The sequence below is a fragment of the Rhinatrema bivittatum genome, chromosome 16, assembly GCF_901001135.1.
Source record: "Rhinatrema bivittatum chromosome 16, aRhiBiv1.1, whole genome shotgun sequence".
In the NCBI taxonomy this organism is placed as follows: Eukaryota; Metazoa; Chordata; class Amphibia; order Gymnophiona; family Rhinatrematidae; genus Rhinatrema; species Rhinatrema bivittatum.
The window spans coordinates 29,825,024-29,852,284 of NC_042630.1; the positions used below are offsets into that span (position 1 = coordinate 29,825,024).

Genomic DNA, 27,261 nt, shown 5'->3' on the forward strand with positions numbered 1-27,261 from the left:
GATATCTATGATGTTAAATTCAATTAAAAAGAAACTTATTTTATAAAAATGTGCAAGATTTAAGATACTTACACTGCAGTGCCTCATCATGTACTAATGTATCTGCACTCTTTTACAAATCTATGGACCACAAAAGAATTTATGTTCTGATGGGCAGTGGCTATTAGATATTCCTTCCATGTATATTATTAAGCTGTCTGAATCATGCAAAACTTTGTTGTGGCAAGTGCTGTGTTATGGAATAGTCTACCCAAGATATTGCACAGGCAATAATGTATTAAGACTTTTTAAAAGGATTTAAAGCATGTAATCAGGTACTCTAAAGCTAGCAGTAAGGTCTGGCTAGCTTCACTGCTTTTGGATCTGGTTATACTTAGTGCTGCAGGCTTCCTTAGTTTTATACTTGTGTTTCATTTATTGCTTTGTGGTTTTATTTTTGTTATTCATATTATGAATGTTTTAATTGTAAACCATTTAGAATGGCAGATAATACCGTATTATAGATGTTTTGATAAATAAAAAGAAAAAACCCTCTCAAAACTATTAAAATTTCACTAATATCCACTGTGTGTAAAAGCCACATCACTTACAACTACTGTGAAAATATTTAATTCTAAAATCTGTCCATCTCATTTAGACCATAAAAAAGGTCTCCCTGGATTACGGGATTCTTAAAATCAGGTGAGATTTAGAATGAACGCATGGCTTCTTGGGCATTGCAGAGAAAGCCGTTAATTTCTCATAATGCCAATGAGACAGCACTTGTCAAGGCAGGGCCCGATTGCACGGATGCCTTTCTTACGATGATGCTCACGCTTTATTTGAACAAAAGTCTCTTTGATGGAACGGTGACACCACTGATTGCAAAGTGATGCAGAAATTAAAAAAACAAAAAAACAACACAAAACAGACTATGTCAGCACCAGGCAGACCTGTGCCACCACTGCGACAGTGCAAGAGTGTCATTTTAAAAATCCCGGTTATGGACACTCAGTTGCTACACAGTGGACATGGATTAGGAAGCTCAGGGAGTGATTTCACTAGTCAGCGTTATTGTACATTCTTAGCCAGGGAGCATTCTCTTGTCTAGTGATGTCAGCTATAAAATAAAACACATTCTGAGCTTCACAATCCATTTTCTCCATGCAGCAAATGAGTATTAAAAAAAAATAAAAAAATCCCGATTTCCCCAAATCTAATTTCAGGGGGGGCAGACAGAATGGACCAAATGCTCCTTGGCTATAGACCTCCTCTCGGTTTCTCTGTTAATTAAATAGTCACATACCTACAGAGCTGAAACACACCTAAGTCTCACTGCTGCCCCTGCAGCTTTCATGTGTGAGGTAACACTGCATAACATGACTTCTGAGCAGGGTGAGAGCAGTCCTTAAAGCCAGGAATGTGGCTCCTTGTCCGCGGGGGTGAGTTTTCCCAGGCGAGGGTAGGCATGCAGGTGGGGGAACGCAAAGACAGAGGAGGGAAGAATAGGAGCACAGAGCGCAATTGCCTTTTTCCGATCTCTCTCTCACACACACACACAACCCCGGCCCACAACTGGAAATCAAAGCGCTGACTGCACTTCCTCATTCAACCTCCTCATGTGACCAACGGCAGGAGTTAAACTTTAGCAGTCTCTTCTCTGAGTGAGAGCCAGCAGTCGAATACACTTCCCTGAGAGAAGACAGGGCGCAGGCGGCGGCTGCTTTCCTTGGGACTCAGGTGCCTGTCCAGCAGGGCAGTGGAAGTACCAGATCTGCAATAAAAAGGTACAGTCTTTATTTCCATGCGTTTGAGAGGACTGGCATGGCCACCGCACCACTTTTCTCCTTCCTCCAGATCGTCGCAGGTCAGCACGAGGGGGGCAAGAGCTGGATTAACCGTCATGGCGATGTGCCAGATGTGCAGGGCATCACGTATGTTTCAGGTTTTCCCTGCTGAACAATTAAAAAAACATTAGTAACAGTGTTCCTTACAATAAGTCTTCCTCGGGCTAGGGACAATTCTCATCTACGCTACTGGCCATTAGCACTTCTTGCAGTGAGACCCTCTTATGGGAAAAAGAGTGCTTCCGAGGCCCAAGGCAAGAAAGGCATCTGACTGGCGGATGCCAAGATCCTGACTTTGTAGTGCTGGGTGGCACTCACCTGCTGGAGGAATGGCTTCTGGCTGCTCTCAGCTCTGATGTGACCGTGCTAAGCTTTCCCAGATACAATACCGAGGCATTTACTTAGGCCCGATTTCTCAGCATTACATTTCCAAGAGCGCACACGCCCCCATTTGGGTCAGGAAACCCAGCTATTGTACTCAGCTGCTGGGCAGCTTGAGATAAGTTTACGGAAACAACGTTCAACAAAGGGCCTTAATCCAGAGAGGGACCTTTCCCCCCATCCTGTGCCTACAGGAAAAGCTCTGTATCGAAAGTCCCCCAGCGCGTTCATCTACTTTACCGCAGGAATAAAGTCAGAAGTCGTAAGTCTGTAGAAGGGACCTATCTGGCCTGAAAAAGTCACGTCCACCTTTGGGTAAATCTTACATTAGGTTATTAAAAGAGTATCACTGCCTGTGGGGGAATCCCATTATCATATGTACTCTGTTTTGTGAAAAAAAAAAAAAAAAAGAGCATCTCCCCTAGCATCCCAATCTCAAAAGGACTAGAGACAGGATGGAGGCGGTCCAGAGAAGGGCGACCAAAATGGTGTTGGGTCAGTATCAGAAAACCTAGGAGGAGAAACTGAAGGAGATGAAAATGTATATCCTGGAGGAGAGGAGGCACAGGGGCGATATGATACAGACCTTCAGATCCCTAAAAGGTTTTAATGATGTGCAAACGTCAAACCTTTTCCGTTGGAAAGAAATCAGTAGAACTAGGGGTCATGAAAATAAAACTCCAGGGAGGACGACTCAGAACCAACGTCAGAAAATACTTCTTCACGGAGAGGGTGGTGGATGCCTGGAATGCCCTTCCGGAGGAGGTGGTGAAAACCAAAACAGTGAAAGAATTCAAAAGGGCATGGGATAAACACTGTGGATCCCTAAAGGCTAAAGGATGGAAATGAAGATAAGAGTTCATGGAGTAACTTGCTGGTGCAGCGGTTACTACCCTTAAGCAATAAGCCTTCATACTGTTCATGCAACTCCATCATTGCATTGGCAGGGGGAAAAGGGGAATGAGATTCGTTCAGCAACTGAGGGCCCTGACTTTTATGGTCTGGGGAAATAATTATGGGGGTAACTTGCTGATGCGGCAGTTACTACCCTTAACCAATAAGAATGATACTTTGATGCAACTCAAACACTGCTTCAACAGCAATCAACGAGGGCCCTGACATTTATGGTCTGGGAAACAGATAAGCAAGGGGTAATCTACATGGCTCAGGCTTACTGGGCAGACTGAATGGTCCTTTTCTGCCATCATTTCTATGTTTCTGCATACATTTCTAGATTGTCTTCCTTGTACCAAAGTACAACCCAGAGCAATTTACAAAAAAAAACAATGGTACAATAAACATACATCAGTACATCAATGATCGAATACGTCAGTAAAATAAATGAAAATAAAACATCTTGCACATTGGTGTTTGCTGGCCACTCTAGACTTGTCACTCTTCCACAGTCTGTCCCTCGGGGATTAAAGGGACAGAGTCACAATTATGCCACATTTGTTGGCAAGGGAGGCGCTGAGTACAGCAAGGTTGTGGTGTGGATCTTCAGATCTGTGCATTGGATCTCTAACACGTGAGTGGGATGTTTTGGAAGAATGGACCAAGCAGTTAGGCAGCGATTATACATTTATAAGGTTAACAAAGATCTTAAGCTGAAATATTTCAGGATTACAAAAGGCTCTTTTCCTTAAGCAATTATTGCCTCGATTTTCCCCCCTGCCTGCCCCACACTCTCCCCTCAGCACTTACTGTATCTCTGCTTATTGCCCATGCTTTTTCTCCTCCCTGCCCCTCTCTTTCCTCTGCACAGTTCCCGTATCTCTGCTTATTGCCTCTGCCTTTTCCCTCCACAGTTCCTGTGTCTCTGCTTATCATCCCAGCCTTTTCCCCTCCACAGTTCCTGTCTGTTTATTGCCCTGCCTTTTCCCATCCACAGTTCCTGTGTCTGCTTATTGCCCCTGCCTTTCCCCTCCATGGTTCCTGTATCTCTGCTTATTGCCCCTGCTTTTACTCCTCCCTGCCCCACTCTTTCCCCTACACAGTTCCTGTATCTCTGCTTATTGCCCCTGCCTTTTCCCCTCCAGTTCCTGTGCCTGCTTATTGCCCCTGCGTTTTCCCTTCCACAGTTCCTGTGCCCCTGCATTTTCTCCTCCACAGTTACTATATCTCTGCTTTTTGCTCCTGCCTTTTCCCCTCCAGTTCCTGTGCCTGCTTATTGCCCCTGCGTTTTCCCCTCCACAGTTCCTGTGCCTGCTTATTGCCCCTGCGTTTTCCCCTCCACAGTTCCTGTGCCCCTGCATTTTCCCCTCCACAGTTACTATATCTCTGCTTTTTGCTCCTGCCTTTTCCCCTCCAGTTCCTGTGCCTTATTGCCCCTGTGTTTTCCCCTCCACAGTTCATGTGCCTGCTTATTGCCCCTGTGTTTTCCCCTCCACAGTTCCTGTGTCTGCTTATTGCCCCTGCTTTTTCCCCTCCACAGTTACTATATCTCTGCTTTTTGCTCCTGCCTTTTCCCCTCCACAGTTCCTGTGTCTGCTTTTTGCTCCTGCCTTCCCCCCAGTTCCTGTGCCTGCTTATTGCCCCTGCTTTTTCTCCTCCCTGCACCTCTCTTTCCCCTGCACAGTTCCCGTATCTCTACTTTTTGCCTCTGCCTTTTCCCTCCACAGTTCCTGTGTCTCTGCTTATTGCCCCTACCTTTTCCCAGAACAGGCTTTCCTCAGAACAGAATACCGTTCCGTCGTCCAATGAAAAAAAAGATCTTTCTAACCCTGGCCCAATGGGATCCGTGGCATCATCTGTTGCTGGGTGAGCCAAGGCACTACAGCTGTGGCCAGCAGATGAGATAATAGTGTTTAACAATCGTGGGCTTTGTGTTGGTAGGGATGGTGACAGATGGCTTGCGGGTGTCACCCACACGATCACACCTGCCCCCGTGACTGATTGGGGGGGGGGGGGGGAGGATGGCGGTGGGAAACGTGTACATAAGAAATTGTCATGCTGGGTCAGACCAAGGGTCCATCAAGCCCAGATTCCTGTTTCAACAGAGGCTAAACCAGGCCACAAGAACCTGGCAATTACCCAAACACTAAGAAGATCCCATGCTACTGATGCAATTAATAGCAGTGGCTATTCCCTAAGTAAACTTGATTAATAGCAGTTAATGGACTTCTTCTCCAAGAACTTATCCAAACCTTTTTTAAACCCAGCTACACTAACTGCACTAACCACACCCTCTGGCAACAAATTCCAGAGCTTAATTGTGCGTTGAGTGAAAAAGAAATTTCTCCAATTAGTCTTAAATGTGCTACTTGCTAACTTCATGGAATGCCCCCTAGTCTTTCTATTATTCAAAAGTGTAAATAACCGAGTCACATCTACTCGTTCCAGACCTTTCATGATCTTCAAGACCTCTATCATATCCCCCCTCAGCCATCTCTTCTCCAAGCTGAAAAGTTCTAACCTCTTCATCCTTGTCCCTGCCTCTCCCCCCCCCCCCCGCAGATCAAACGACAAAATATGGGACGGACTAAATAAATAAATAGAACGGCCGAGTGGCAACCACCAGGTCTGGTCTCCAGAGGAGCAACCAAACTGTAGAAATTCATTGGAGTCTTAGACCAAAAGCATCAAAACATATTTCCCGGCCTTCTTGAGGAGGGCTGCAGGAAAAAAAAAACCAAAAACGACCTGGCTGACAGTCTAGAGCAGTGAGTTGCACTAACCCCTTCGGATCACCCAGGGCAGGCTGAGAGACCCCATCTTATGTCCCTGGACTTATTAAGCCCTTCGGCTTTCTTGGCTGCGAGCCCACCCTGGGCGATCCAGATGCATTTGGTAACCTGAAGGCTGATGTGGCAATGAAAGGAACGTTTCAACGGCCTGCCCAAAGCATTTCATTATTGCCTCATGCTTTTTAACAGTTAAAATGCAATGCCTAAATGTTAGCAGCTTTCATTTTCTGCTTTAACAGTTTGCATTAAAGTCCTGTATGATTTATTGATCTTGAATGTTCAAAAGAGTAAACAAGGAAAGAAGCAGAGTGTAAAACAGCCAAGGAGGAAGTGCTCGCAGGATAAGCTCAGCACGGCAAAGCGCTGTTACTCAACTCTCTTCTTTTACGGTTTTCCACCTCACCCTGGTCAACCAAGCAGGCTGATCCGGTCCTGGCTTTGCCCCCACTGAATGCATCAGGGATTGCCCCATTGATTTCCTTCAGAACACATGAACTACAACTCCCTGCATGCAATGGGGGCAAAACCAGGAAGCCGGATCAGCCTGTTCAATTGGGCTGGAGTGAGCTGGCGATTGCCCACCCACCCACCCACTCATGCTCCTTTGCTCAAATGAGGACTAGATAAAGAGAACTAGCTTCACCGTTAAGAGTTGCCGGAGACAGGATTAGAGAAGGGAGAGAGGGTATTGACTGGCTATTAATTTGTTTAATTTATATTCTGCTTTACAAATAAGTACACATTAATGAGTCTTAAGAATCAACAGAACTAATCAAGTAACAAATGACCTTTCTCTTCTCTAGTTCATTATTTTATTTTTTTGGAGGGGGGTTGTGGGGAGAGGGAAACAGCAGTGTCTTCCTGTTTGTTTGTTTTTTTTTGGGGGGGGGGGGCTTCCACTTCCCTCAGAACCGGCGCTGAGATCTGGCACCGTGAGCCTTCTTTCACAAGTATCTGGAGAGACTTCCCCTTACTTTTTGTCCCCTTGCGCCTCGCTTGCCCAGTCACTACAGCGACAGCCCTCAGCCGGGGGGGGGGGAGTGTCAGGCTCCGGAGCTCCTAGGACCCTTCAAAATCCTGAGCTCTAAATCCGGCCTTGGGGGTTCGCTGCTGCATGACGACTTTGCCTTCCAACCCGCTGGGCTGCGGGCCCTGCAGCATTCCTCCCCCTCGACGGGCCCAGTTCATCTTTATGTAAGAAAACTACATTCCCCTTGCTCTGCTCTTTACACACCAGACAGAAAAACGAACGCCTTGACAAGGATTTGGCCCAGCCATGCTGGTTCTGAAGAGCTCCCTGCAGGCAGAGATATCCTGTAAAAATAACCGAAAGGGGCCTGGGCCTGGTGGCAGCGCTGGGGGTCGATTGTTGGCTCAGGTCTTCCTAGATCAGCTGGGTCTGCTGCAGAAGCAGCACTCACAGTCACTGGTGGGGATGTCCCAGTCGTTGCGAAATGACGGCACATGGTGGCCAGATTTAGACTCCTGATGGCTGGGTTCCCTACAACATGGAAGGAGACATAAAATGTTCCCCGGGTGCTTGCTAATGAAGGCTCCTGGTGCCAGATCTCCAATGGAGCTGGAAGTCTAAATGATCAAAAGGAAACTGCAGGGAGGGGGGGTGTCACATGACGTGATGTTCCGGCGAGGACGTGTTCCTTGCAGGCTCCGGGTGTCTATGCCCCAATCCATTGCATCTTGTCCAATCTCAACGCTCAAATGTTTTGGCAAACACATCCTCTTGGAGAGCACATGAGCATCGACACGTATATTGGGGGGAGGTGGTCTTGATTTCTGCGTATTCACCCAATCGGTATGATCAAACCTTCTTTACGAATATTGTTACGGGGTATTCTATGTTAGGAGGTAGGGTTGTGATTCTGGGAGGGGATCTTAATGGTGTCCTAGACCTCAATTTGGACAGGTGTTCTTCCACCAAAATTTCCAGGATGGGGAACATAACAGAATTCAATTTCTCACAAGTTATCTCTAGTAGATGTATGGAGGTCTTTACATCCTGAGGAGCGAGATTTCACTCAATATGCTAAAGCTCACCCGACTAAATCAAGAATAGATTTCATCCTTATCTCTGAATCTCTTTTCAATACTGTCCTTTCTGCTGAGAAAGGGAACTTGCTTATCTCAGACTATTGCCCGGTATTGTGCCAAATAGCACTCTTAGGTGGGCCTCCTGGTCTATTCCAATGGCACATGCTGGAGTGGCTGAGCTTGGACCATGTCTTCCGGGACTTGATTGAGAAATGGCAGCTTTACGACAAGGACAATGGTATCCACTATGCAGACCCTGGCCTTTTCTGGAAAACAGCTAAATCAGTTCCTAGAGGGGAAATTATTAGCGCTGAGTATTTAAAAGGTCAATGGAATAAATTTAAATCATCCCTTTGGAGGGACAAATTTCTGGCCACCTAGCGTTGTCTGAACAATTTATTACACCAGAAAGCTAAGGATGCCATCTTTATATTTCGACAGAAATTTTATCTCTGTGGGAATAAACCAGGTCGCTTGTTAGTGAATTTGACCAAGAGTCACCGCTCATCCAAATTTATAGGTAACATTCGCAGAAGGGATAGTACGTTGGTCACATCAACTTCTCATATAGGGGAAGTTTTTTTAAGAATATTATCAAATGTTATATACCTCTGAAAATGCTAATATGCATAATCATTGATCTTTCCTCCAAAATGTGCAGTTACTGAAATTGACTAAGGTTCAATTGGATGGACTGAATAAACCCTTTTCCAAACTGGAGATTGCCCGCATCGTTCAGGAACTAAAGCTCCATAAATCGCCCGGCCCTGATGGCCTTAATTCTTTGTTTTATAAAACTCTGCAACCACATATTACATCTTCCCTTGTGGCTTTATTTGATCACATGGCGGCTGAGGAATATATTCCACACTCCATGACAGAGGTGGCTATTTTTGTATTACCTAAGCCAGGGAGGGATACGGCCTTACAGACCTATCCTCACTCTTAAATCAAGATATCAAAATTTATGCTAAAGTTATTGGCAATAGACTTAAGAGGCTGCTGCCCCTCCTCATATCTCCTGAACAGGCTGGGTTTGTAGACGACTGCTTTTGGCCCTGGAGTCTTGTCATAAGAATCATCCAATTGACCCACTGTTAGCTTCAACGCAGAGAAAGCTTTCACTAGGGTGAAGTGGTGGTATCTAATGACAGTGTTAGAAATGTTTGGGTTTGAAGGATCTATTTTGCAGGTGATTATACAAACACCCCAAAGTGTTCATTTGTTTTAACACCTCCTCCTCTCCTTTATTTACACTACAGAGAGGCACAAGAGTTTAACAGGCCTTGTAAATGGCCCATTTCAGCGTTTCTTGGGTTTATTTTCTAAGCCTCCGGTATCCATTTCAAAGCTATATAAATTTCTGCATGATACTAGTAAGTATACTACCTGTAGTTCGCTAGCAGCAAAGTGGGTGACAGAGTTAGAGATAATCTCTGATGGACAGTGGTGCTTTATACAATCAAGCTATGAAAGCAGTGGCTCTCTGGGAAACCCATCTCAAAATCTTACATAGGATGATTGTTTTGGCCTAGTAAGGCTTATGCTGCACACATATCTCCTTCAAGCTGTTGTTTGAAATGTGGATGCTTGTCTGCATCATTTTTTCACTGCGTACAGGAGTGTTAAAAAATGTTTTTGAGTTTATGAAGGTTCCCACGCTCTCTTGGTCCCCAGCCTTTTGCTTTTTGGGCCTGTTTTTCGATATCACTGATCTGCATAGTCGCTACACTCTGCTGCTCATTAAAAGATGCTTAGTTGCGCTACCTTTGATTTTACGTTATTGGTTGCAGTCTGCGGGACCTTCGTTAGAGGTGTGGAAGGTATCATTCACAGATGTTTATTTCTTAGAGACTACTTCAGTTCGGGAAGAATTGGCGAAAAAGCGAGCTCGCCTTCAGCAAATTTGGCATCCATTTACGGACTATCTTTCTTTTCATAAGGACTGTAGGACTATGTGACTTTCTAGTCTGTATATGGTAAATAGTTATGCTATTTCCATATTTTTCTTTATTGCATCCCTTGTGCTGGTTTCAGCCACAGCTCTAGAAGAATGCTGTACTTTGATGATCGTAATTTTTTTCTACGGTTTATTTTGGTGTGGATGGAAACAAAGGTCGGGGGGGGGGGGGGTGAGGGAAGGGAATGGGAGGGAAGGAAAGGGTTACTCGTGGATTGTTTAACAATTTGTGTGCTATAGTTTATGTTCCTGGTCTCTGCTGTGAATTGTATGATGGCCTATTGTAAGCCCTTTTTTGTTCATTTAATTTAATAAACATATTTCAAACAAAAAAAGGAAATTGCAGGATTAAAAAAAAATGTCTCCCCCACCCCATAACATTTTGTATTAACTGGTGAAGTCTTCTCTCTTCTATTGAACAGAATGAAGTCGTTGGTTTGTTTGATGTTGGTTTCTGCTGCCTCGTCTTGGCAGATGGATCCAAGCCTCGACAACCACTGGCAACTGTGGAAGAAAACCTATGACAAGCAGTACTCAAACGAGGTATACGGTCTGCGAGCATGGCAGCTGCTCCTATGGAGCACAACATCTGGATGCTTTTGCTGGAAGTAGATATTTTCACAGGAAATCAAGGCAAAATGATTAATTGGGACACAAGTTCGCAGATTGAAAGTGGTAGAAATAGAGGCCCTGGAGAAACATTAAAATAAAGACCGTACTAAGCGATACTGTCATTGGCGTATCATGGCCACCGGGGAGGTAATCTCAGCAGTGAAGGACAGGCTGGAGCAGTAATGAACAGGGGATGCATGGCCAGAGATTATTACTGCTATTGCCAACCACCTAGAACAAAGTAGAAAGTGGCACGTTCCAAGCAGCCTCCGTCCCATTTCCCTCCATTTGTGGCTAGAAATGGGACACTTGGTCTGGAGTCACTGTTTCTACAATAGATCTTTCTTCAGTTACATATAAGCACGTGATGACCCAAATGCTTTCTATTCCCTTTCCCCAGTACTGGCATAGCTTACAATCCAAAGTCCCCTGCACCCATTTCTTTGCCCCAAAGCTCCCTCCAGTAATTACCTCCAAGCCTTCTAAACTACAAATGTCACATCCCTGCCCCTCAGTGCCCCTAAAATGTTATATCTCTGCCTGTAGCCGTTTCCAAGTTCTAAAGGTGGAGACACACACAAAGCCACACAAACGCAACATGCGCGGACATCGGTGCCATCTAAGCCTCTGCTCAGACAGAACAGAGACTTAAAGAGCCTTCCTCGTTTAGCTCACCTCTGTAACCCATCCAAATGCAGGATTTTTGCTTTCCAACCATCTCCCCACTGGTAATAACACAAACCCACTTTTGCAGGTGAAAGGGTGCTTTATCCTCAGAAATGAGGTCTTTATAAATTGCCCAGCCGATGTGCAGGTGGAATTACACGTGCAGTGCCACTGTGCATGTAATCTTACTAGCAGGAGGAGGTATTCCTGGGGTCAGGGTGTTATGCTCAGGCTTGTGGACCCTTGGGCCGACGAGGGGATGTACACCTTGCGGAGGATCCGTGGGTTCTGTCATCCTGCCCTGGTCGTCGGAGGAGGTAGGGGGCCACGCCCGCGGACAGCCGTGGGCGCGGAACACAACACAAGGTTGAGGCGGTGTTTGGAAATGCATGGATATTTTATTTCAAAAGAATATTCTGCCAACCCAAAGGACCTGTTTTTGGTGAAGTACAATAAAAGAACCATCAAATTATCAGGGGTTGCATAACCTTTGTATCCCCCTCCCCCCCAGCGCTCCACTAGATTATCCCACTAACACAATTTTTGTACCATTTTGTAGGCCATTCAATTTGGAATTTAACAGTATCTTACACATTACTTAAATTTATTATTTATGGCAGGAACGTATGATAGCGAAAAACTGCATCAGATTGACCGTATTAAGTGTATTGCATTTCGTGAGGTGCGTAATGCTGGAGCAAGCTTTATTACGAAATAGTGGATTGCCAAGAAATTAGATCGAAGTGAAAGCTGGGTTCAGAGGACATGGGGGCAAGACCCCCAATGAGTGTTTTATGGAATTTAGTGAGGGTCGACTGCTAAAATTGCCTCAAGAAAGCCAAAAAATTATTGAAAATTCCAGCAACAAGCAGAAAAAAAGCTGTTACCAGGTGGCACAGATTATTTTGGATGAGATGAGAAAAAAAGTTGATAGGGTCAGGACTGGGATCCCGGTGTTTCGTGTTATTTCAAAACCCAGTGAAAACCAAAACCCATATCCTAGACAGGTTCTGGCTGGCGAACTGGTTACGAAATTGGGATGAAGAGGATTTCTTTCATTTAGCACCTTCCAACAAATTTTTCATTTGGTCAATTCGAAAACCACAATTTTCAAAGTGATCGAGTTTAGTCAAAAACATTGAATGAAATTAGCGACGAGGAACATTATCGCCAAAATTGTCAGAAACCCTGCTTGCACTGGTCTTTTTCTCATCTTCACAGTGATGAAAATGTTGTGGGTAATCACAGAACGTGGGGAACCTTGGGATGACGTCTATTTTTTGGAATACAATTTTAGCTGAAAATGTTATTTCTTAATGATCTGGAAAAGTAGCCGAGCTACTTTTATCCATGATAAGGCGCTATGCGTGTGAGCCAACGCCACGCGACAGCTGCTTAAAGAAAATGGCATTGATTTTTGGGGTAACGACGTCAAGCCAGGGAACTCTCCAGACTTGATCACTGCTAAAAACATGTGTGCCATTATTAAGGATGAAGTGGAGAGTTTAATGTTGAAGGAAAGTGGTCAGGGATGCTATTCCACTGAAACTTTGCATCAAAATTTGGACTTGGCCTTGTTAAGTTTGGAACATGATACCGATTTATTTCAAAATTTGTTGTGATCATACCCTGCTCATTTTAAAGCCATTTTGTAAGCCAGTGGCGGGCACACCAACTATTAATTGTTGTTTAATTCCGTTTTGAATGCTGATTAAAATGGTAGAGTGCATGTTTCTATCAGATTTCTGGTTGCTGCTGCAATGGGAGAGGCAAAGGTTATGCAACACCCAGTACAATCATACATCAAGAAGGCAACTTTCAAATTGTTAGCAGAAGTCTAAAGTCCGTGGGCATGTTTTACCCTCATGCTTCATGCCAGTTTTCAAAGGAAAAATAAAGGTTGGCTTTGAAGAAAGTGTGCAAAGCAGGCCTATAGCCGCTATTTGTGCTAGTACTTTTTCCTCGGAAATGTAGCCACAAAACCTTTTTTCTAATCAAAAAAGCCCCCAGGAACAAAGGCCCTGTCCACAGGTAAAAGCCCATGTGTTGTGGCACTGCCTTCGTAATTTTTCCTGCAGTTTTAAAATTCCCGTGGGTAAAGCTCTGTTTCACCTTTGAAAATTGCACTCAAATAAAGCACCTGCACCAAAAAAGGATTTGTGCAGATTTGGGTGGATAATTTTTCTCAGGCTATTTTCAAAGGGAAAGCAGTTTGAAAATCACTCACCCCTACCACCACCCCCACCCTCTCCCCAGCTTAGATACTTGTGGTTTTTGTGTGTTTTGTTTTTAAGCATGAAGACGGTTGGAGACGAATGAACTGGGAGAAGAACCTGAAGTTCGTGACACTACATAACCTGGAGTACTCTCTGGGGCTGCACACCTACGAGGTGGGGATGAACCATCTGGGGGATATGGTAGGTGTACAAGCCCCACCCCCTCCTCCAAACTGCAAACATCAGCCATAGACAGCTGGGTGGAAAGAAATGATACTGTACCGCACTTCAAAAGGCAGTAAGAAGAAAACCTAGTCTTACTTGAAAACAAAAATAAAAAGATTTCTTCCACATCATTAACGTAAAGATGCAGACAGATAGCAGAGAAATTTCTTAAATTTCAGACCCTGTGTACATAAGATGTCACTTGATGGCTTCCACAGACATTATTTACTCATTTTATAAACAATACCTTTGTAATTCATAGCCTGTTTTATCTAGCTCTGCAAAGAACAATCAGTGCCTACAAAGAAAAATTAGTCCATGAAAGTGTTGATCACATCTATGTGATGCCTAAAACAAACTCGATTCATGGTGCTATACCTGGGTTACCAATTGTTCCTCTTCCACAAGGCATGCCCCAAAGAGAGAGAGAGAGACAGGGCTGGAAGAGACCTCAGATCATCTAGAATCATAGAAAGTTAGGTCTGAGAGGGATCTCAAGCTGTCATCTACAGCTAGGGCTGAAAGGGTCCGTAAGAGTTATGTAGTCCATCTCTCTGTACCTAAACCACTTCGGACAGTTATCTGTCATAAAGCCCTTAAAAATCTCCAATGACCAAGCTGCATGGAATGGCCCATGTTTGCCACTGTCACTTTTGCATTGCAGATACAAAAGTCTTTATCCTTGCCTCAGCTACTGCAGCTGTTACTAACTTCTCTCCGACACGCAAGCCTGATGAAAGCCAACTGCGGAAAATCAATCCCACCAGCAGCGTTTGTTGCAGCCTGAGCGGCTTTCATAATCAAGCACTGTACATTTATTTTATTTATTTATTTAAAGGCTTTTATATACCGATGTTCATGTACTAGTACATACCGCGTCGGTTTACATAGAACCAAAGTTGGAAATTACATCAAACAAGTGGGTACAAATAACAGGGATAACTTCGTAAGAACTTAGAACTTATAGATAAAGCAGAGAACAAGAATTAAATTATTATAAATCATTATAAATAAATACCCATAATTGCAAATAATTACAAATAACAGTCAACAAAAAGTTGGGTTTACATCTGACTTAATAAGCATGAGTGCAGCATAACGTACATCTAACAGGTGGAATCATGAGGCAAAGTTATAAGATGAAATAGTTACGGCATCAGACATCTAGCGTAAGGGATTATGAAATGCGAGAATAAGTCTAGCCCTGAGTCATGGCTCGGGGAGAGATCTTTAAGTGAAGGCTTTTGTGAAAAGCCAAGTTTTGAGCTTCTTTTTGAACGTTCGACTACAAGTTTCAAGACGAAGGTCAGTGGGGAGGGCATTCCAGTGAAAGGGGCTGGCAGTCGAGAATGCACGTTTCTTGAGCAATGACTTGGCTGGAGGTGCATATAAGGTGCCTAAGTAGCTGGTTCTGATTGGTCTTGATGATGCGTGAGGACGAAGTGGGCAGCTTAGATCTAGCAAAGTTTGGGAATGAATGGTCTTGTGGGTTATGGTTAGTACTTTGAATATGATTCTGGATTTGATAGGGAGCCAGTGTAGGTTTTTTAGTATAGGTGTGATGTGTTCTCCTCTACTAGTGTTGCTTAGAATCTTGGCAGCCAAGTTCTGCAACATTTGTAGTGGTTTGGTGGTGATAGTTGGAAGGCCAATTAGCAGAGAGTTGCAGTAATCAATTTTTGAAAATAGAATTTTTTGGAGGACTGTTCTAAAATCCTGAAAATGGAGGAGAGGTTTCAACTTTTTCAATATGTGTAGTTTGTGAAAGCATTCTTTCGTTGTGTTCTTGACAAATTTTTTGAGGTTCAGCCTATTGTCGATAGTAACGCCAAGATCTCTTACGTGTGTGGGGGTGATCATTAGCGGTGTGATTAGGTTGTTGTTAGCCTACATAGGGACTTTATAGCTTCCAATAAATATGGGGAGGTGTACATATACCATAGATACATGGGACTAACATGAGCAAATTATCCATTTTTTTTCCCAATTCTAGACTAGTGAGGAAGTGTCTTTAACACTGACCGGACTGCAAGTTCCTCCTCACCATGAAGGGATAAATGCTACCCGCCGCCGTCTAAATTCATCCAGCAAACTGCCTGACACAGTGGACTGGAGAGACAAAGACTGTGTTACAGAAGTCAAGTATCAGGTAAACAGTCCTGCAAAGCTAACGTCACATCTTAATGTGTTGTGAGACTTCAGGACTACTGGGTAAGAAGGTCCTTCCCATTAAGTGTTATTTATAGTTTAAGGTTATGGTGCTTTAAGACTAAATCCTCTTAAGGTTCTTGGAAGCAAAGAAATAATGTTAATTTAACTGAAGAGTTTGGTGAGCTCTAGAAAAGGTGTTTAATTAGTATGTGCCATGAAATAGCAGCAACTTTTTTTTTTTGTCATAAATGTTTTATTGAATTTTAACATTGAAAACAAAACATACATGTGCCATCACAAAGAAACATTATCAGAAACATATTGATGCCAGCAAAAACAGTCAAAGGCAATTAGAAACAATCGTCCCTCCCTTCCTCCCCCAACCCTCAAAAAATACCTGAATAGCAAAACTGTGGATATGAAAGTGAAAGCCTTTACGACTCAGACTAATAAAATAAGGAAAGGTCAGGAAATGCCAAGGACAAGACAGCCTGGGCTCCTGTAGAATCCTTGTTTGCTCAGCCAGAGCCATATTCCGATTGAGAACCTCCCTGAGGTCCGAAGGCAAAGTTAAAAATCAAAGGTGACCAAACTGCAGTAAATTGCCGCAGATATGAGAAGGATTTCAGTTTGATGGACCGGGATTCCAAACATAAGAAGTCAATCAATTTCTTATACCAAAGCTGAAACGACTCTGGCCAGCGGAACAGAAGCATTGCTTCCCCTCTGGGCAGCATTTATAAAGAAAAAGATTCCCAGCTGTTCCCAGACACCCAGTCTCCGAAGGCAGACCCAGTAGATGTATTTCAGCCGAACTGAAATATGTCCGTCCAAAACTTCTGAATAAAATGGACGTCGCCGCTACATGTCCACACTTAAGACACTTTATTGTGATCGGCAATTCCAGCCTTGAAGGCCCGGTTGGGAGAATGTATCATTTTATTCAGAAATTTAAATTGAAGTTCTCTAAACACTACCCCTTCAGAAGAACGATATAAAGAGTTAACACAGACAAGCATGTCAACCTCATCTATGGCAAGTTGTAATTCTTTTCTCCCAGCAGTAGCTAGAGAAGATAAGAGCCCATAGGGTTGAACAGAATGTAAAAACTATACAACCCCGACAAGGTAATGCTTTCTACTAGCACAGATCAAACAAAACTGTTGAAAAGCCCCCGAAGTATATTGGTTAGATTGCAAATGGAAATTTGACATGATTATAACTTTGAATTTGCAAATAAGTGAGATAATTGTGTGGTGTAAACCCCAAATGAGAGACACAACAAGAAAATGTATGAACCTTTCTTGTGACAAGATTGACAGAAGATAATATGAAGGCCTTCCTAGTCCCTTCCAGTTCTCTTTAAAAAGCCACTGCATTCCCAGGAAGGAGACAAGGATTACCTCTAAGTGGCATCTCCCACGGTAATGACAAAGAAGCCCGTACAGATTTCCAAGCACCTCGTGACGCTCTAATTCACAATGATTTAAGCAAGTAGGAAGGAAGGGATTTCCACAGAGCATGGAGAACATACATTAGTGAAAGGGGAGCAACCAGAGCTTTTTCCAAATCCAGATCCGTATATAACCCCCACTTTACCCATCCAATCCCCTACTTGCCGCAAGTTACAAGTGACATTATGAAAACAAATATTGGGAAATCCTCCTCTGCCATCTTCTTTCGGGATCATTAGGTTTACACAAGACATCTGGGGGGCTTCCTTCCTTTCCAAACAAAGTTCAACCAAATCCGCAAAATCATCAGCACATCTTTGCGGGAGAGTATGTTTGGGAGCATTTATAGTAGAAATAACAATTTGGGAAGGAGCATCATTTTTATTAGTGCTATATGGCCCATGAACAAAATAAGAACGTGCATCCATTTGGCACAGGCCTTCTGAAACTCTGATATAAGGGGCTTAAGATTCAAGGAGTACCACATATCCGGGTCTCTGTGGATATATAAACCAAGATTTTTAAGTTTATCCGGGGCCCATTTTAAGGGGAAATTCTGCTAAAGGGGTTGTAGAGTGCCCAAAAGATCTAGCACTTTCCGATTTGTCCAGATTGAGTCAGAACCCAAAAAACCTGCCAAATAGAGAAAACAGCTCCAGTGTGCGGGATAAATACTTCCGAGCCTTAGGTAGAAAAGGCAGTATATCATCCGCAAATAATAGCACCTTAAGAAAGGGAAACTCATTCAAGCCATTGGTGAGGGTTATCATATCAATAAGCATCAGTACTAAAGTTTGAGAGTCAAAATAAACAATAAAGGGGACTATGGGCAACCCTGTCTAATGACCCTAGATAAAGGAAAGGACTGAGAAAATGAATTATTCACCCATAATCTAGCTTCTGGGTTGGAATCTAGAACTTGAATAGTCTCAAATATGAAGCCTTGAAAACCATACATGGGTAATATATGATCCAGGAAAGTCCATGAGACCCTGTCTGCGTCGAAGCTAATTAGGACAGGCTCTATAACCCCCAATCTTTTCCAGTAAAGTAAGGACCCGTCTAACATTTAAAACTGCTCTTCTGCCATATACAAATCCCACTTGCCCCTTATTAAATAGAGTAGACAAGATCATATTGATCCGATTGGAAATCAATTTAGCATAAAGTTTAATGTCCAGATTCAAAAGAGAAATGGGACGGTAGGAGGTAACCAATGAGGGATCCTTCCCGGGTTTTGGCAGAACAATAATGTTAGCACTCTTAAGAGAGTCAGGAATGCGTCCCACCCGGACCATAGTGTCAGATAACATCTTAAGAGCCATAGGTATGCTCCCCTTAAGAAGTGTATACAATTGAGCTGTTAGGCCATCTGGACCCGGAGATTTCAGAATGGGAAGCTCCGCAATAACCTGCTGAATTTCCTGAATATGTATAGGTTTGTTCAAGGATTCCACATGTACAGGGAATAGTTTGGGCAAGTTTACTCTCCCCAAAAAATTATCCATGTTTGTGATAGTGCTATCTTCAGCCGAGTACAATTTCTGGTAATAATCCGCAAATGCTTTACTAATCTCCTGTGAGGAAGTCACCGAACCACCCCTAAAATCCTTGATGTTGGTAACAAAAGAGGAAAAATGCTTAAGCTCTTACCAAATTGCCAACATTCTCCCAGGTTTATTTCCATATATAAAACAAAAAAACCCCTCAAGTTTCAAATTGGAAAGGGAAAAAGTAGCCCTTTGATGCAATTTGTCATTTAGTAGTTTGGAGGTTGCCCAGAACTCTTGCTTGGTCTGTTGAGAACGGTCAGTTGTCAATTGATTTTGGAGAGATTGCAGCCGGTTAGTGAGAGATAAAATATCACTGTCGCGCTCCTTTTTCTGTCTTATCGTATAGCTAATGATATCTCCCCTCAACACCGCCTTGGCAGTTTCCCAGAAAAGAATAATCCTCCCATTTGTTAATTAAAAATTTCTCTAATTCCTTAACTTGAGTCAATCATCTGGGCATCCTCCAATTTACCTTTCCTGAAAAAGATGTTAAGTTAGTAAGCACACACGAAACTGGCCCATGATCTCAAATCTCTATCGGGTCTATATCGGAAGAACTTATATGGGTAACTAAAAGAATATCTATTCTAGATTTAGTGTCATGGGCCATGGCGATGTGGGATGCAACTGCTCACAAAGAAATGGAATGCCTTTATGCACACCCATTACGGAAAAGGATGAATGAGTTTGCTTATCTAAATCCCCATTTACTATACAGTTAAAATCCCCTCCCATAAGTAAAGGAGCCCTCCCTAGGGATTCCAACACAGTGACAATTTTAGTAAAAAAAACAACCCAAAAACAAGATCATAGCAATTAGGGGCATAAATAGAGGCCATTCTAATCAGTCTACCAAATAAAGAGCCACTAATAGCAACATATCTCCCTGAGGATCAATACACACTTCTGAACACTGGAAAGCTACATTACGATTAATCAAGATGGCCGCACTACAATTCTTAGAAGTCCTCTGCACAGCAAATACTTACGACACCCAGTGCTTGCAAAGCTTAACATGTTCGTGATCTGTCATATGTGTTTCCTGTAGGAACGCCACGTGGCATTTCAACCTGTGTAATTGAGAGAGAGCACCTTCTCACGTTTAACAGGTGTTCCCACCAGCGACATTGCAAGTAATGAAATTATGTGACTTCTCCCCCCCCCCCCCCCCCATTGCAGATGGAAAAATAGGTATGTAAGGGCAAACTGACCATCCAAGAGAATCTGGAAAAGATAACAACCCACAACCATACTACATATCCTGTATGTCTGGAGCACATGTCGTAATGAAAAGAAAATGTACAAAATCTCCACCATTCACAGAGAAAGTTTTTAATAAAAGAATCCCTAATTCCTCCTTCCCTCTCCCTTCCCATCCCCACAAAATAACCAATTTCGCAACCATCGCCTAACCAGGGGCAAGAGGTCAGCCAGATGTGACAGGGTGCTGCCTCCCCCCTTGCGTCTCACCCCCAAAAGAGCACAATACAGAAAACCAATGATAAATAACTGCACTAAAAAAAACCCTATCAGAGCACAGACAATATACCCACACCCAGTGTGTATCTTGCCAGTGGTCAGTCCAGCGGCAGAAATACAAGAGAACCTGCATAAGACAATAAACAGTCACATAAGCTGAAAAAAGGACCCCTAGCTCCTCATTCGGAGGGCCTATAGTAACAAACCTTTAGTAAAAGAAAAGAAGAGTGGCTGGGTTGAGCCTTATAAGGGAAAAGAAAAAACACTCTTTGCAGTAAAAGTTCAGTGCATAGCCTTCTCCTAACAATGCAAGCATGAATGAAATGAAATGGGACCGAATCAAAGCACTGCAGGGAACAGAGAATGTGGCTATGTATAAAAAAAAAAGGTAAACACATGAGGGGGAACCCCCCCAAAGGGCATTCTCAATAGAGACAATTCCAATCAGAGGCACCTCGGTGAGATCCAGAGGGGAAGCTGAAAAAGGACCCAAAGCTCCTCATGCGGAGGGCCTGTAGTAACAAACCATGAGCAAAAAAAGAAGCAAGAAGATTTGCTGGGTCAAGGATATAGAAATAAAAAACAAAACAAAACAAAACAATCTCTGTAGTCAAAGTTGAGCTCACATTGTCTTCCTAGAAATTCAAAGAGGAGAAAGCCATTCAGCCAAATGAGGTAGGACTAAGTCAAACCACTGTAAGGAATATAAAACGTGGGGAATTCCACAAAGGGGCATTCCTTAGAGACACAGTGCAAATCGCAGGCTTCTTGTAGAGATCCAAACGTCAGAAAACTAGGCAGCCACAACATTTTGTCCGCAATATTGAAATCCAGATGAAAAGAGGTGAAAATGGGAGACCCTACGTTGCCACGCTCTGTAATTGAGCCACAGACTGCTGTTCTTCCTCAGCAACACAAAAATCATCTCTTTTACCCTGATGCCATATCCTGAGCTGAGCTGTTTATTGCAAGGAAAATCATATATTGGGCTGGACCAACGCAGAACAAATCGAATAGAATTCCCTGCTTGCGCTTCAGCATTACTCGGTTGGAAAAATCCTGAAAAATAAGCACTCTCTGATCCTTGTAGTGCAACTGCTTCTTTTGATAAAAGGCTTGGAGGATCATGCCTTTATATGAGAAGTGGGAGAATTTAGCAATCACAATTCTGGGTCTAGATCTCCCTGGCACCTTAGGCCCTATGCGATGTACTCTCTCTCAAAATTCATTTTTCCTTGGAGACCAGATAATCCTGACTCTAATAGCAACTAGTCCTCCAGTAATCCTCCAGGATTCCCACAAACCGGAGATTTTTCCTACACGCCCGGTTTTCAAAGTCATCCAGTTTCTCAGTTTTCTCTGCCAATTCCTTTTCCAAGCTGTGTACCTGCTTCTCCAATTGCAGTTCGTCATCCTCTGTGCTGGAGGTTCTGCCTTCAGCATGTTCAAGTCGGGGCCCCAATTTGGTGACAGATGATTTTAATTCTTCAATTTGGGTCGATATATGGGAGAACTGTTCGACAAGAGCTGTCACTACAGCCTCTGTGAGTCTGGACACCAGGGCTGCATCAAGATCCTCCACCGACGCAGCTCCCGTGCTGTCGGTCATTTTGAGAGACATGGGCTTTAGAATCTCTTTCTCCCTTTCCGTTGTGCGAAATGCCAGAACCGCTGCGAATCGCCACAAAAACTCACCAGTAGGGACCACACCGTGTCTCGCACCTACAGCCCCACAGTAGAATGGTGGTATGAGATAAAAAAAAAAAACTCAAATGGGGGAGGTGGCACCCGGAGCTTTGCACCACACATCTTACAGGGCCCACCACATCATATGATTCCCCCCCTCCCCCCCAGCAACTTTTTATACCTCGGGAAACAACAGGGGTTTTGCAGTAAAGTTGAGGTTCCCTCTAAACATGGCTCTTTCTTGCCATGACCATGCATGATTCTTTCCCCCTCATCCTTCTATATTTTCAGGGTGCTTGCGGTTCCTGCTGGGCCTTCAGTGCGGTGGGTGCCTTGGAAGGGCAGCTGAAACTGAAAACAGGAAAACTGGTGTCCCTCAGCCCTCAGAACCTAGTTGACTGCTCAACCAAGTATGGCAACAAAGGTTGTAATGGTGGCTACATGCCTAGCGCCTTCCAGTACGTGATCGATAACAAGGGAATCGACTCAGAATCTTCATATCCCTATGAGGGCAAGGTTTGTCATTAAAGTTTAAGACCATTATATATATATATATATATATATATATATATATATATGTATATCCATGAAGCAGGCACCAATTTAGGTACAGGCAACTGCCTAGAACAACAAATTTTGAAGGTGCCAAATATCCAGGCCAAAGAGTAGCCTGCTCCTGTTTGCTTTGGAGCCATGCACCAGAACAGCTTCAAAGGGGCTACGTCCTGACACCCCCAAATCTTAAAATCTGACCCTGCCATAGAGGCACAATGGGAGGTTATTTACAATGTGCTTACGGAAAAAGGGAAATGAATGTTGCTGCCTTACTTTCTGACCTGTGCTTGCTCCGTCAGGATGGAACATGTCGCTTTAACCCTGCCGGCAGGGCAGCCACAAGCTCCAAGTACACAGAGCTCACACCCACCGAGGCTGCTCTCCAGGAGGCACTTGCTAACGTTGGACCCATATCAGTCGCCCTAGATGCATCCCGCGCCTCTTTTTTCTTGTACAAGAGTGGTGAGTTGTAGGGCCTCCATTTTATTTGCTCCATCTTGTTACCTTTTTGCCAGTTCCTAAAAACACACTGCTTGACTTTCTAAGGCTGTTGAAGTCCCTGTTTATATAAGACTGACCTATGCAGACTGTTTCACTCCCTGAGGAAGGCAATGCAGGCATCTGCTGCCCAGTACATGGATTATGACCTAGGAAATTTACTCTTCACAAAAATCATTGTTGCGCAACTACTGGAATATTTGCTTGCCTCCATATTCGCCTACCATGCACTTCTTAGTGCTAGCTTGTGATGAGCATCAGAATGCCAACTCTCTACCTTCTTGTATATTCTTTGGTGACTTTAGGCTTCCAGAATTCATCTTGGTTAGCCATATAAGATTTATTAAGTAGCTCTAAAATCATACAAGGAAGCTTCTAGCCAGTGACCTTTTTTTTCCCATGCAACCCGTTCATCTTATATAAGCTCATACAATTGTTGGCTTCCTTTTTTTGTTATACATATTACTCTGCATCCATTGATTCACAGGTGTGTACTACGATGCATCCTGCAGTCAGGAGGTAAATCACGGGGTCCTTGCAGTTGGCTATGGTACCTTGAATGGAGAAGAGTACTGGCTATTGAAAAACAGGTAAAACACTGGAAGATCCATCAACAATGCGGCTATGCTGAAAGACTCCACAAACTGCAGATGTTGAAAAAGAAGTTGTTGCAGAGCATAGGACAAGTCAAATTATTGTCTTGAGCCTCAGTTTATCCAACTATTGGGCTGATACCCCTTATACAGTAAGGGGTAATAATAGCGCGAGGAAAACGCGTGTCCAACCCCCCAAAAACTAATAGCACCCGCAACATGCAAATGCATGTTGATGGCCCTATTAGTTATTCCCTCACGATTCAGAAAGGAAAATGTACGGCCAAGCCGCACATTTTACTCTCAGAAATTAACGCCTGCCCAAAGGCAGGCGTTAATTTCGGCCGGCACTGGGAAAGTGTACAGAAAAGCAGAAAAAACTGCTTTTCTGTACACCCTCCGACTTAATATCATAGCGATATTAAGTCGGAGGCCCCAAAAATAAAAAATAAAAATCGTAAAAAAAAAAAAAATTCAGCCCGCGGCTTGTGGGTTGGAAGACGGATGCTCAATGTTGCCGGCATCTGTTTTCCAAACCCATGGCTGTCAGCGGGTTCGACAACCGACGCTGGTAAAATTAAGTGTCGGCTGTCAAACCCGCTGACAGCCTCTTTACCGCGGGCCCTCATTTAAATACAAAATCACGCGCCCAGGAGAGTGGCCTGGGCGCATGTCGGGAGAGCAGGCACTCGTCTTGCAGTGCCGGCTCTCCAGCACATTTTACTGTATCGGCCTGTATATTGGGTAAAGATGAGATCATCCTTTGTTTTTTCCCCACAGTGATCACACAAAAAATTATATCATTACACTTAGGTTTTCAGTTAACATCACTTTAGAGGGTACTCTTCACTTCTGAATCACAAAAGGATTATCAATAATCCACTTCCTAAAATGTTTTTTTTTTCTGTAAAATCTGGAGGTCTTATTTTGATTTACAAAATTCTTAAAATGCTTTGAAATTTACAGGTTCAGATTTGTTGTCACCTTCAAAATAGCAGACACATACTCAGTCACACACACACTTCACAACAATCATTCTCGAACCATTGTTTCAAAAGTATTCTAAATGCTAAGGGTCGGATTTTAAGAGGTATGCCCGATTTTATAACATGCGTGCACAGCCGCGCACGTTATAAAATCCGGGGTTGGTGCGCACAAGGGGGTGCACACTTGTGCAGCTTGTGCGTGCCAAGCCCTAGGGGAGCCCCGATGGCTTTCCCTGTTCCCTCCAAGGCCGCTCTGAACTTTCCTTCCACCACCCCCACCTTCCCCTCCCTAACCCGCCCCCCAGCCCTACCTAACCCCCCCCATACCTTTATTTTATAAGTTGTGCCTACCTCCGGGCAGGTGTAGGTTGCGCGCGCCAGCCAAGTGCTGGGGCGCAATCCCCCAGCCTAGCGGCCCTACGAAGGCCTCTGGCCACGCCCCGCTTCTTTTTTCAAGCCCCAGGACATACGCGCGTCCCCGGGGTTGCGTGCATCGCCGGGCCTATGCAAAATAGGCTTGGCGTGCGTAACCCTTACGCGCCTAGGGCTTTTAAAATCTGCCCTTAAGAGCATTGTTTCATTTTTCTTTCAGCCATTTCTAACATTGTTTCTATTCTCTTTGCTTGAAAAGTTGGGGCATTTATTACGGAGACCAAGGCTTTGTTCGGATAGCAAGGAACCGTGGGAACCTGTGTGGAATCGCCAACTACTGTTCCTATCCTGAACTATGAGACAACTCTTCAAATTGTCCAGCTTTGCTACTGAGCTAATTTTGTTTTTTTGGGGGGTTTTTGTATTTGTTATTTTAATTGGCTGTGTCTGAGAATAGATATGTATACATGGTTGTATATTTGACTGCAGCATGTAAAGAAGCCTATTAAAAAAAAAAAAAAAGGTTCAGCCATTCACACAGATCAGAGGCCATGGGAGAGGACATGGACCCATGACCAGTTTCAGCCATTCTCTGGCTGACCATCCTAACCTAATGAGGATCACTGTATGTTTGTTACTTCAACTATTAATACCACTCACTCTATGTCCTTGATGTTATCAGAATCTTTTTTTTTTTTTCAAAAAGTTATAGATAAAATTAATCAAGATGAAATTTACCCTTGCAAATCCCTTGAGTGTGGCATACCTTGGGGACTGGCGTAAGATTTGCTGCATTGCAATGGGCTCGTTGGCCACTTGGGAAATTTTTTGCATCACGGGAATTAGCTAATAGCCTCATCTACATGGAATTTACATGTGATGAGTGCTATTAGCTAGATGGTGGGTTGGACGCGCTAATCCCTGTATTGTATCAGGAGTTATGGACACACATCCAAAACGTGCGTCCAGTCATATGTTAAGCTGTATGTTAGCTGCAGTGCACGGTATTGCATCGGCTTCAGTATTTTAGAACTCCAACTATACTAGGTGCAAAAGTGTATCCTGTTCTTGTTATCTTGACTACCAATGCAATTTCTAGAAAGAATCAACAATGGAAAGGTGGAAGGAATTTGGTATTAGACTTTATATTTGACAAAGGATATACTACTCTAAGAACTAAAATGGAATAACAGTCTCCAAGGGTTTTGCAGATCATCACCAGAAATTGTTCTAGAGAGCTGCTAATTTTCCTGGCAACTCAGAGACACTAACTAGAATCAGATTCCCAGGCATTGCAACTTGCTGAAGACTAGTTTTGCTGGAAAACTGGGAGGATGCACAGGGAAACTCCAAACACCGGGACAAAGGAGGTAGCATTTCCCTTGTATAGATCATTAGTGAGACCTCCAGCATGAGTGCCCTGTTCAGTTCTGGAGGCTGCACCTTTGAAAAGACAGTGAGGATGGAATCGATTCAGAGGTAATAACATACTTGGCCAGTGGCAGCTCCAGACATTTTTTAATGTGGGGGCATACAAGGGGCAAAGTGAATTTCAGGGTGAGCAAATGCCAAGTGTCTTTCCCTCCGACCAATGAAAGTGGTCCAGCCAGACTGGGAAAGGGGACAGTTGGAGGGGGTCCCTTACCCCTCCTCCCCCCTCTACCCCTGCAGGCATCCCTGTGCTCACAGAACACAGGGGAGGGGGGGAATTACAGGTACAAAAAATGAAGGAGGCAGCTTGAATGTGTGTTAAATCATATAAAGCTTTAGAGGGCCAGGGAGGAAACTACAAGCCCATGGATAGAGTGGAGGCACAACTGCATCAGGCTAGGCCAACCCTAACACTGGTACAACTGTGTTAGGCTTCCACAAAAGGCTAAGTTATCTGCACAGAGCGACCTTGGTTAAAACCAAACATCAATGAGCATGGAGAGACAGAATGTTTTTGGACAGCAGACTCATTAATGTTAGTGGCAGTGTGGATTGTTACAGAAATTGATAAGGCGTGAAAGAGGGTTTGGTTGTTGGATTAAGTGGCAGTTTTGTAAAAATGAAAAAAACCAAAGGAATGACAATGCTTGAAAACGCCTACCAGCATTGTAACAGAATTTGGACATGATTGGGACAGCTATGGCGGGCAGTGCTAGAAACAGGGTTGAGACTATGTAGAACACATGGGGGAGAGCTAGTATAAGTTTAAGCATGGGAATTTGTATAGCTCATCTATCCAAAGTGGTAGAGAACCAGAAAGGAGTGGTCTAGACCGGGCAGATTAGATGGACCAACTGTTCTGTATCTGCTATCATTTACTAT

The 27,261-nt window shown here is 43.7% G+C and overlaps 1 protein-coding gene across 1 annotated transcript; it reads left to right on the top strand.

Moving 5' to 3' along the window:
* The first annotated feature begins 1,569 nt into the window (after positions 1-1,569).
* On the top strand, positions 1,570-25,616 carry LOC115078654 (cathepsin S-like). Its single transcript, XM_029581606.1, has 8 exons — positions 1,570-1,766; positions 10,325-10,445; positions 13,475-13,597; positions 15,615-15,770; positions 22,236-22,460; positions 22,799-22,961; positions 23,485-23,587; positions 25,208-25,616. Exons 2-8 carry the CDS (start codon positions 10,326-10,328, stop codon positions 25,305-25,307), a joined length of 990 nt encoding a protein of 329 aa, XP_029437466.1. The 5' UTR covers positions 1,570-1,766; position 10,325; the 3' UTR covers positions 25,308-25,616.
* Positions 25,617-27,261: the final 1,645 nt, after the last annotated feature.

Coding starts and splice junctions, on each gene's coding strand:
- LOC115078654 (XM_029581606.1), top strand. CDS start 10,326: ATGAAGTCGTTGGTTTGTTTGATGTTGGTTTCTGCTGCCTCGTCTTGG. Junction 10,446..13,474: donor ACAAGCAGTACTCAAACGAG/GTATACGGTCTG, acceptor TTTGTTTTTAAG/CATGAAGACGGTTGGAGACG. Junction 22,461..22,798: donor CATATCCCTATGAGGGCAAG/GTTTGTCATTAA, acceptor TTGCTCCGTCAG/GATGGAACATGTCGCTTTAA.